Below are 11,859 nucleotides of genomic sequence, written 5' to 3'. Positions count from 1 at the left end.
TTTTCACGCAGATCAGTTTAGCTCACCATCATCTTTCCTTCATGTAGCACCACTCAGCTCAGTTCAGTTTGGTTTTAGTGCTGCAATGTCAAAAATCCACAATGACACCAAAAGCAAACTCCTCACACAAGAACCACAAAAATGTGGATCCTCCAGTTTAGATCCATAAACACTGGGCTTCTTTGTCCGTAGAAAGTGCTAAGCCGTTCTAGGTCCAACAGCAAATCTCAGTCTTTTCGTCAAATACTAGGTCCATATACTGTGTGTATGTTTATATGTGTGCATTTGCATGTGTGTGCGTGCCTGTACATATCCATCAGATGTTTACAGTAGAGTTGGTGTTGTTCATATGGACCCTCATCTCTTGAATAGTAGTGATGATTTTTTTTTGATGTCCAGCAAGGTTCACTCCTACTCTTCGCAAATCCCTGAAAAACAGCACAGAAACAATAGGCCCACATTATCAAGCACTCTACTAACAAATATATGATGCTGTAAAAAAAACACTGTACTTTTAAAATTTTAAAAATGTTTCCTTTAAAACTTGCATTTTGATGCCATTTTTATAGATATTGTAGCACATTGTTGTTGCAATTAAGAAAATCAATATATAATACTCTCACAAGGCTCAGATCTTGTAATCATCCCCATTAAAGCAATTTTAAAACCTTTATTTATACTGATACAGTAGTTCCCGGATGGTCCCCGAGTTATGCATTAATAAGTCACACTGATATTCTTTAGCTATATCTATCTTTAAAGTTCTGTAAAGGGTGCAGGCTTTTTAGAACTTTTTCACAAGCTTGCAACTTTGTAACAGATCCTGCATCCTAATTTAGTCTCGACCTTCACAACATTTAGTGACAATGTCAGTTGTTTCCGTGAATAAAAAAAAACATAGAAAGAAAAAAAATATACTTTTTTAGGATGTTCTGCAATAAGCATTTAATAGTTGTCTTTTGAGTCTGGATCACGTCATTAAACAAGATTTTGAACTTCAAATTGACAGTTCACCAAAAGTTTTTGTAAGGAACACTTAAACAGAAATAGTCCCTATATAAACTAATGATAATCAGGACTAGTTTTGCAGAAAACTTAGACAAATATCTAAAACCCTGAGTGAATAAAACTAAAAACATCTGCATGGCTAGATGTTGTGGTACTTCTTTATGCTTGCGTGTGTGTGGAAGTGACCTTACTCTGAAGTCATCTGAGCCACTGTCTCCAGTGAAGAGTAACCTCCTTCCATGAAGAGCTCAGTGTAACGACCCATCTTGATGGAATCGAGCCATTCCCCTACGGTCTGGCTCAGAGTGCTGCAGTTCCCTTCTACACTGGCATGCTCCACTAACAGGTTGGAAACCCTGGTACATAGGAAGATGAATATACAGTAAAAGAAAGAGTTAGACAGTAGTCAAATAAAAGCACACAATTAATATTAAATAATAAGGAGTGTGATTCACTGTGCATTCGACTGCATTTTAAAGCCAAGGGCTGAGCTCAAAAGTCCTGACAGTCACCAGCGTGGCTTTGTTATGCTATTTATGCATCATCACGCAAAGCTGCAAATGCCGTCCATTGAATACTCTTTGTCATTCAGCTCACTCTCCACGCTTTCAAACAGACATGTTCATGCAAGCTAACAATATTCTCCACGCTGTAGCGAGAATAGGAGTGTCATGTGGAACAAGGACTGGCGTCCCTTTAATCTGGCTAACTGTCATATGTCATGCATGGGCTGTTAGATATGCCACCGATTTATTAACTGCGTTCCTGCATGTTTTTGTAAGTGTGTCTGTGTGTGTGTGTGTGTGTGTTGGTAATAGGAAAACATTATCTCAGTAGAGAAATCAGGTAATGAAGGTGTCTGACTAAATGTCTGCTTCCCAGCACTTATAGCCGTTTCATGCCATTATACACTAATGCAATGCATGTGCATAGTGGGGAAATACTAATTGAATATCCAAATGTTACGATAATACCCCACTGAATACAATTCAGACTAATGTGTGGTTTTAGGAAAATCGAGCCGTTCATTTCTCTCGTCTACTTTGCAGGCATGCAGCAGTTTGCTACTATGTCCAACCTTAATTATGCGGCTACACAAGACTTCAATAACGACTCCATTTCTATTTCATCTGAATGGTAACGAGTCTATTAGCTTGCAGAGCTGGGTTATGTCACTAAAGAACCATTAGGTCAATTAAAAGAAAAAGGCATTTTCAAGAATGTTGGTAATAACCGAAATATATATTTTCTTGAAAAGAAAATAAACACAAGCTTACATTAAGTAGCCTTTTACTAGCAGTAGGTGTTAAAATCAATTCCTAAAGTATTGAATACAATTACATTTTGAACAGAAAGAATATCCTATTAATATATCAGTGTAACAATTTGCAATCTACTGGTTGAATCCAAAAATATATATTTTAGTGTTGGCCTTCAGAATAATAAAAAAAAAACAACAGTACATTCTCAACAGAGACTTTCTTCCAAATAAAAGTCTGGTTGTTTTGCACTGTGAATTCATACCTGTGTGAGGAGTTGACCAGTTTTTTTAACGAGCTTGGATTGCGAATTAGTTTGTCTAGTAGACAGACAATCTCATCAAACTTGGGGCGGCTGCTGCGTTCTCGCTGCCAACAGTCCATCATTAGGTGGTAAAGAGCCTCAGGGCAGTCCATAGGACCCGGCAACCTATAGCTCTCCTCTACTGCCTTTATTACCTGCAGGCAGAAAGGGGGGATAGAGAAAGACAAAGAGAGGTTAGGTTTTAGTTTCAGAGTAAGATCTGCTAACAGAGAAAAGGTGTGAGATGGAGTGAGAGAGAGTTACAAAGGCTGTCCACAAGGTTTAGTGGGAGTCATTAAGTCTCAATCCTCCTATTCAAAGGATGACTTGCATTTTAAAGGTGCAAAATGTAATATCCAGAGCATTAACAGAGTAGCAAACAACTATTGTCTAAGTAAAGATATGGTGGAGTAATGTCTACCTGAGAATAAAGGCACTCTCCCACTGTGTGTGTTGTTATCTGAGCTTCTCCATGCTTTGTTGACATAGCCGGGCCTTTTAGTGTATGTGATCGTGCTCGACTGGTTAGCTAATGGCAGCCGCTCGGCCCTGCTCTCATACGGCGGCTACAGCAGCCCTTTTGCCATAGTTTGCACTGATGGCATGAATGGCAAAACAATTTCTCACCCTGTTTGGCCTGGCCTTTGGTAATCAGAATGTAAACTGTGCAGCTACAGAATCTTGATTTATGTTTAAAATACGATGATCAGTTTTCAAGTTTGTTTCAAAAGACTCTGGATTTTGGCCCACGCAGTAAACAACAATAAACCAAAAAGCTGTCTTTGTGTATTTTAAGAGGGACTATTGACATAATATGATGACGCAAGATGCACCACAAGACCACCCTACTAACATTTAAAGAGATGGAAGAAAAAAAGGTATGAGAAAGAGAGATGGCAAATGTGAGACAGCTACTGCATGGACAAAGTCTGAAGAAGGAGACTCATTCCCATGGTATGGAGAGGACACAACCTGTTTGACGCCTGAACATGTAATAACCTTTTCACAGCAGGACTCCGACAAAACTTCACCTGAAGTAATGTCGCTTCCAATTTGAAATCTGCGGAGCAAATTCCAAAACCCTGAAGTTTGCTCCAGGGATGCTCCTGCTCTCTGTCTGACCCTGCACTCAAACTTCCATGAAGTAAGCAAGCAAAAACAAACCCCCCTGCAAGGATCAACGAAGCAATACATCATAAAAAGACATAATTTGTGTCTTTGATACGCTGCATTGCCCAGTTAATCATTTCCGCAAGTAACAAGACACAGCACTGAATCACAGAAATGTTGTTTTTTTGGGAGGGGAATTGAATTAGATGAATAATAAATAAACCATGGCTCTCTCTCTCTCTATCCGTTAAACCCTGCAGTGGAAAGAAATCTGGAGTTTTCAGCCTAGTTCTGCCAGTGCAAGACACTGGAGGGAATTGATTTGTTGAGTTCAGAAAGCCTTTGCTTGTGTCAAATTCACACAAAACACAGACCTGATAGCACTCCAATACACGTGCATGCATGAAAGCGCACGTACGCTCGCACCAAAGCGCAAGAGAACGGCGCGCTGAGAGGGGAGAGGAACTACACATGGCTGACTGGCAGGGAGGGAAAAAAGATCAGAGGAGGGAAAATGAGAGACCGAAGTGGGCGAGAAAGAAAGAGCGGTCGCAACAAGAGGGAAAGGAACAACAATGCATTTTTGGGGAGACAAATGAGAGGACGAGAGGAAGCAGCGAGGAGGAAAAGGGTAGAAATGGGGAACAGAAGGAGAGCGCTTAGAGATAGAGAGAGGAGTGCGAGAGCCCTGCACTCTCTGGCGCAGATCAGAGAAAATCCAGCATAACGCTTTCAATTAAACATCAAACGTCTTCGCCTCTCCTCTCACCCTCCTCTCCTCCCTCCCCCCCACACCCTCCCTAGACTTCTCTGAGACAGACAGCCTAATAACCGAATGGAGGAGGGAGGGGTCTGAAGCAGGGGATGCAGAGGTCACTGGAGCGCTGTGAGCACATATGTTGCCTGTGTGTGTGTGTGTGTGTGTGTGTGTGTGTGTGTGTGTGTGTGTGTGTGTGTGTGTGTGTGTGTGTGTGTGTGTGGGTGGGGTGGGAAATGAGTGCTCGTGCGCGGCGTCTGAGGCAAATGCTATACATTCCCACTCATCGGCATTTGTGACACGATGGCAGGTCTCCTCATTAAAATGACCTCCGGGCTGCAGTGTAATGTAGGTGCTGGCCTCTCCTCCTCTTTTTCATCACCCCCTTCTTCTCTCCGTCTCCTCTCTGATCCACAGACACACACAGGTCATTCAGGTTGCTGAGTAGAGCTAACTCACTACCGCAACAACTCATTTTGGCCAATGAGTCCAAAATTGCTGCGATTTATTTAACAAGTGTTCCAAACAATCCTAAACCCTAATGTGAGATATACAGATAGCCTAAGTGAGTGTACAGGCTTCTATTTTCCCTGTTTTGTTTTTCTGCTTAGCTCTGCACCTCCATGTGTATTCACCTGTTCCACTGTTTTGCTTACGCACGCCTTTTCGCTACAACCCGCAATGCCTCTCTGTGTGTTTCCATTGAAGCTATTCATTCTCATTGTTCTCACTTTGCAGTAATAGATTCGTAATAATAGGTTCCTGCACAGCCCTCCCTTTTTCAACCTCCATTCAGCCTCCAGACAGGAAACATGTACGTTTCACCTTTTTGTCTTTTTTCCCCCTTATGTCTTCATCGCCCAAGTTAACAGGATAAAATAATATTTTGTGCTCTAAAACAGTAGAAAATGCATTTTTGTGTGATTTATTTTTGATAAATATGAAACTAATACCAATATAAATGTGATAAGAAATCTATCACGATCTTCTTTAACATATAAAGCAACCCCAAGGTCAAGAAAGACCGTCCCAGTTTAGGTTTAAAATTCATTCTTGACCTTGGAACTTGCAGTTTTTCTCAACTGCTGTTTCCAAGTTCCTTCAAGCAAAAGTTTGACCTTTTTGGAAATACGCTTATTTGCTCTCATAGCAACCTGTTAAATACAAAGAAATAGCTTGCACGGCTCTGTCAAATGGTAACAAATTTGCTAAAAGTCACTAATTTCATGGTCCATCTCATTTGTTAAATTCCAGACTTTTACTTGGCTCTGGGCAGTTGCCAGGCGACCATACTCCTGGAAGTTATTGGTTGCTACCAGGAAAAAGTCCGGCACATAACCCCCCGTAAAACAGCAAATTGTCATTTCATTTCTACAGATTAAACAAACAAGATATATTGTGTTATTAAATAGAAAAAAATCAAAATTTGGCCATTTATAATTCCATGACTTCTGGGCAAACTCAACTTGCTGATGAAGATCATGTAATATTATTGAAAGCACCAGAACAACTACTGAATTGACATTGAATTGAGACTGTTTTATCAGTTGTTCTAGCTATTTCATGGCTGCTTTACAATCCTGCTTTCCCTGCATGCATCTCCCAAAAGGTTGAAAACATTCTTCCACTTGGTGATTAAATTGGGGGGCGACTAGTTCAAAACAAGACAAATTCAAACTAACAAAATGCATAGAGCATGCGCACAAATATTTTCCAAGGACGACGTCACGTCAAACTTACATCTTGATTGGACATCTCCCAGTATGGCCTTTCTCCGTATGACATCACTTCCCACATGACGATCCCGTAACTCCACACATCGCTGGCTGAGGTGAACTTCCTGTACGCGATCGCCTCCGGAGCTGTCCAGCGAATAGGAATCTTCCCGCCCTGTAGCAACACGCAACAACATTCACCAGATAGTGCAAACACCTTGTTGGATTAAAAGGGAAACTAAGCTTCGAAATTGTGACTTCAGTTAGATGTGGTGCTTAACATAAATAAGACTAACATGTTTAAATCGATAACAGCTCAGTGCTGTACTTGTAAAAGGACATTCCGGTGTATTGATACGGTGTATAGAAAATTCCAAAGACGAAAACAAAGAACAGACTTTAATTGAGATACTTGTGCCGCATGTGGTCCGACCTACAATTACACTAATGAATGCCGTTTGAGGAACAAGTTCCAAGTTTCATTTTCTTTAACAAATCCCCTGTCTTAACTGTTGGGGGGCTTGGCATTTCTCTGCTTGCTTTCCTCATCTTCATTATCGCGCTTTCATTGCAAAAATAGAAAAAAGTTCACAGGATGACTGCTGAGTTCCAGAGGAAAATGTGTTTCTTCGGCTGATGAGTAGTGAAATTAGCTTGATGCAGTATTGATGAACACAGCAGTGGGATGTCTCAGGGTCTGATTATTTGAAGGGTGTGAATTATGTTATTCTCACCACTGTCAGGGAGAGAGAGAGAGAGAGAGAGAGAGAGAGAGAGAGAGAGGGACACAGTGACAGAGAGAGAGAGAGAGAGAGAGAGGAAGAAGAGATATAGCCTGGCAGTGAGAGGGGAGTGACAGGATATTTGGCACGAAGGCAGCAAGACTCGGTGCTAATTGAGTGTTGCGGAGACCGAGCTGAGTATTAATTGGCCCTCCTCCTGCAGGAGGCAGCCCGTTTCTGGCTGACAGGACGCCACTCAGCCCGGGACACACAGCTCAATTTAAAACCCGCTGCTGCTGCTGCATGTGTGTGTGTGTGTGTGTGTGTGTGTGTGTGTGTGTGTGTGTGTGTGTGTGTGTGTGTGTGTGTGTGTGTGTGTGTGTGTGTGTGTGTGTGTGTATTCAGATTGAGCGAGACTCTTGTGTAAGAGTTTCCAACTTAATCCAAAATTTGACAATATGCTGCACACACGAAGAGAAACACACGGGATGAATATAAATGTCCTCAAAGACACAACAGGGTGCCCGCTAGTTTACCTTTCCTCTTTCTCTCTCTCTTTTTCACTAGTGCTAACATATAGTGTAACAGATTGAGTGACTGTAATGTTGACCTGTTATGTTATGAGTGTTACTGTGTTTACAGAAAGAAGTTGCTCGAGATAAGTGTAATGGTTATTGCATTTACGGAGTTCAGGGGGTCAGTGAAGGTCTCATGACCCGTATAGCTGTCAAACCTGTCAGTCATGTTAGCACCCTATGGGGGTTAGTTGGCACAAGAGAGGATAACTGGGGTTGGCAGATAAAGTGAGGTGGGATGTATTGGTGTTGTCCTGCTAACCTGTGAAGAGTTAGTCTGTGTGCTGGAGCGGTTTGTCATGCCAGTTAAGACTGTGTTTAGCGGTGTTATCTTTTGTTTGGGAGCAGGCTACGGCCCACAGTAGCCTGTGTACTGTCCGCTAATAAATCCAAATAAGCAAGATAATGTCTCGTAGCTTTCTTTACCAGGGGTCGCTACAATACGATTAATGGATCAGCAGAAAACTGACAACCATTGATTATTTGTTTAAGTTTCACACCTGCCAAATATTTGCTGGTTCTATCTTTTAAATGTGAAGATTCACTGCTTTTTAATCTGGTTTTCATGTCATGGTAAATTGTCAAACATATCCTTGAGACGTGACCTTGAGGTACGGGAAATTGTGACCAACATCTTGGCCTTGATTACTTGAAACCATGAGTGACAATGAAAGTAAAAAAAACTAGTCGCACCCCTATTATACACATTCAAGAAGTGCCCAGTCTTACCCGTGTGGTGTACGCCGCCTCCGGGTCATCTTCCAGGACTCGGGACAGCCCAAAATCGGACACTTTACACACAAGGTTACTGTTGACCAGGATGTTACGAGCTGCGAGGTCCCGGTGGACGTAGCCCATGTCGGACAGGTATCTGCATTAATCAACAGAAATGGGAGGATTATATCTAAACACTGTGCCCTGATGATGTGTACTGTAATATATTTTTGTTTGTGTCTCTGTGTACCTCATTCCAGAAGCAATGCCCCGCAGCATACCAACCAGCTGGATGACAGTAAACTGAGCATCGTTTTTCTGAAGAAAAGAAGGGACAGACAAGAAAAAGACTTGTTGATTAAATGGCTCTGGTATCTTTAGTAACACCACTGTAGTCTATGAGAGCAGGGAACAGGTAGCATTAACAGGGGGGTGAAGGAAAACTTGGGATATTTTTTAATCACATGACATATTTAAAATCCACAATGTTGCAAATCCACTCAAACAAAAGACAATAAACTGCAACATAAATGGTGATGAAACAGGATTCTCTGTCTGCACTTTTATTTACATAGCAGGTATTCAATGCAGTGCTTCTCTATAGTGTCTACACTGCATTGGATTTCTGCATTATATATGTATTGGTTCTGTAATGCTGATCAAGTTCCCGCGTGGTTTGACATTAACAAGTCTTCAAAACTCAGTGAAACAATGTGCTTCAATGCAGAACGTTTACTTTTCTGTGTGTAGCCTGCAATATGTGGTTGACTTGCAAAATAATATAAAAAGGGCGTTAGATAGAGGACACGTATGACCACTGCTTTGAAAAATGATAGCTCAGCATTTTAGTAATGGCCGCGTAAAAGTTACCTTGTAGCATGAAAGCCATTAATGCCACAATTACTGTAAGTTACAGTATAGTATCGTGACAAAGACACACCTCTGCACAACCAACTTTAACATTACATTACATTACAGTCATTTAGCAGACGCTTTTATCCAAAGCGACTTACAGGAAGTGTATTCAACATAGGTATTCAAGAGAACTACTAGTCACCAGAAGTCATAAGTGCATCTCCTTTCTTAAACAAGCATCTAAAAGCATAAACCAGAGCAAAAGTATAGTGCAGAGGCAAATTACTACGAAAACAATAATAATAATAATTCACTTTAACTCACAGTGGAGGTTTTTCTGTTTCTCATTCCTTGAAATATGAATTCCAAATAATGTATCTCTAATAATACCAATTTCCTTCATATTATGGCAATGATGATGGCCATTTCTCTCCCTGTTTGATATCACCTGTGCACTTTTGTACCCCAAACTATGATTAAGGCTTCCTCTAATCCTGCACAGAGATTGTTGCTGCCCTGCTGTCCAGAGTCACACCATGTTTTATGAAATCACTGCCTCTAGTTCACTCTCTAGACACCGCCAAGCCTCGTCTCCCTCGAGCAACTCAAAGCCACTTTCTTGTTCCTGGCAGACTTAAAAGAGGATGACACTGATTCGCTCATAAAAAGACCTTTTGAAAAAGTCTTAAAATTGATGCAGTAGTCTTTTTTATTCCATGCCTTCCTTGTCAAAACCAGTGGCGCCAGCATAACCCACATTGAAACTAAGATCACAACATATATCACAGTATGACATACTTTCTGGTAATTCAATAAATCTATAAGTCTATATGAAAGAACGGCATGGTAAAGCCCATTTTTGTATTGAGCATTTTCTAGTTTAATAAAGAGCTTTGGTGCAAATTAACATGAAGTGTTTCCAACTATACAGTGACTATGTTTGCACCATTCATGCACACAAATAAAGAGTAATATGATCAAGACAATAATATATTACAATGATGATGGTGTGATGTAACAAGAATCAAATTCAAATGTTATTCCCCCAAAATATTTCACATCAGATTTTCTTTGAAATTGTGTTTTTTATTTTCATTTTAGAACAAAATAACATTGTCTATCACAATATCTTGATATCATTTTTCACCAGGATACAATTTCATCGAAAGCCGATAAATTATCATAATAAATTATTACCCAGCCCAACATACAGCCCGATTATTTTATTTTTTTAGCTTGTAGCCTTCGGTCCATGGGCAATCTTTCTTGTGCTGTAAACACAGCTACCACAGAACATAAAATAGGCTGACTGCCAAATACTTAAGACAAATGCATTATTATGCCTTCATAAAATACTGATAAAAAAACAGTCAATTATAGCACTGTAACTGCTCTTTCCATCAAACAGAAAGCCCTTCCAACAGGGTCCCTCTTTGTTTTCTCCCAATGATATCTCTCTGACTGTTTAAGCCTCAGCTTCCTCCAAACCAAATGTAACACATTCAACCTTCCCCTCATCATTTCTCCAAATCTCCACAGCAAACATGTAGCTCCTCTACGCCTTCTCCCATCACGGTCTCAACCTCAGTTTCTATCACTACTGCAACTACTTTCCCCATCCATCCTCAGCAGCACACCATCCCATTTACATGTGAAATGAGATGTAAAGCCAAAGATGTGGGTTACGAGCGTAATGCTGCATTGTCCGTAACTGTGACCCTTCATCCTGGAGCCAGTCCAGCCCTGGCTTCTGTCATGGCTGTGTCATTTCTACCCAGCCTCAGTACACCAGACATCCATGTAATTACTTCACAGGCTCTCCAAGCTCCTCTGCCTCCCTTTGCCATCCAGGAGCATCATTCCCCAAGATTCACTGGGCAGCAGATTCCACTGACCAAAGCCCTGCAGCACGTCCTTCCTCTGTCTTTTGTCTCACAGCATCCTGCCCATTCCACACATTCTGGTCGAGAACCACATTATTCTCACCTTTCCAAAATTTCCATAATTGCAGTGCTGAAATATGCCATTTACATCATGCAATCACACACAGACCTTATTTCTCTTATCTCTCTATTAGCCATCTGCTGCAGGAGTTTACCCCATTTTTTCCATTCAGGATTTAGCCTTATCTGCCAACTGAGCATCTTGCCATTGTAACCAGTGAATAGACTTAAGTGCTCTGGAGAGGGATCATTTCATTCAGAGGTTTGCCAGCCTTCATTATAAGCCCACCTTCTCCACGTAGTGAAGTCCAAATTGTCTAGACAGTGCAGACGTGATTCCAGCCCAGAGTGCTCAGATGTCTTTCATATATTCTGGCAAAGTGATCTGTCTCGCAGTCCGGGCTAGTAAACATTGAAAAAATTATAGAGTAACTTCCAAGTCTGAACAATGTAGACTGGCCTCCTGCGATTATTCAGTGTAATTTATTGTTGTTCCCTAAAGGGTTTTTCGAGAAAACACTTACCCCACCCTCAGTAAATGACAAAGTAACTTTGCCCTCCCCTTGACACCTGTCAACTTCAACTTCATTCACTATGTTTTTCACAGTCATAAAACACTTTGTCCTTACGCAGACATTCATGGCTATCACATATTCTCCTCTAGTTAATTTCTGCTTGAACATGTAGAATGATGAGGTATTGAATTGGAATAATGATAGCTTTGGTGGACATATTCTCCCACAGTTGTGCGTCTATATCCACTGAAAACAGCTCTCATAAATGTATTTTCCTGTTTCGAAGGATTGAACCTTTATTTTTTTCCCACCACTGTGATAATTGTCTTCCCAATTTGACATAGCAGCAAGTGGTGGCTCTCCAGCCGTGCCCATTTGCCAA

General features: G+C 41.0%; 1 protein-coding gene across 2 annotated transcripts in view; it reads right to left on the bottom strand.

Annotated features, from left to right (window-relative positions):
• Positions 1-274: 274 nt before the first annotated feature.
• The window catches only part of LOC129102490 (ephrin type-A receptor 5), a 57,295-nt gene continuing 45,710 nt past the window's right edge, over positions 275-11,859 (bottom strand). For both annotated transcript variants that reach the window (XM_054612666.1, XM_054612665.1), the window contains 6 exons: positions 8,415-8,482; positions 8,180-8,321; positions 6,179-6,328; positions 2,533-2,726; positions 1,200-1,364; positions 275-428 (listed from right to left, as the gene is read on the bottom strand). In XM_054612666.1, coding sequence (XP_054468641.1) covers positions 317-428; positions 1,200-1,364; positions 2,533-2,726; positions 6,179-6,328; positions 8,180-8,321; positions 8,415-8,482 — 831 coding nt within the window. In that variant the 3' untranslated portion in view covers positions 275-316. The remainder of the gene's footprint in view (positions 429-1,199; positions 1,365-2,532; positions 2,727-6,178; positions 6,329-8,179; positions 8,322-8,414; positions 8,483-11,859) is intronic.

The sequence above is a fragment of the Anoplopoma fimbria genome, chromosome 14 (assembly GCF_027596085.1).
Source record: "Anoplopoma fimbria isolate UVic2021 breed Golden Eagle Sablefish chromosome 14, Afim_UVic_2022, whole genome shotgun sequence".
Taxonomy (NCBI): Eukaryota; Metazoa; Chordata; class Actinopteri; order Perciformes; family Anoplopomatidae; genus Anoplopoma; species Anoplopoma fimbria.
Note: the sequence above shows the minus strand (reverse complement) of the source record. Positions and strands in the feature narration are given on the sequence as shown.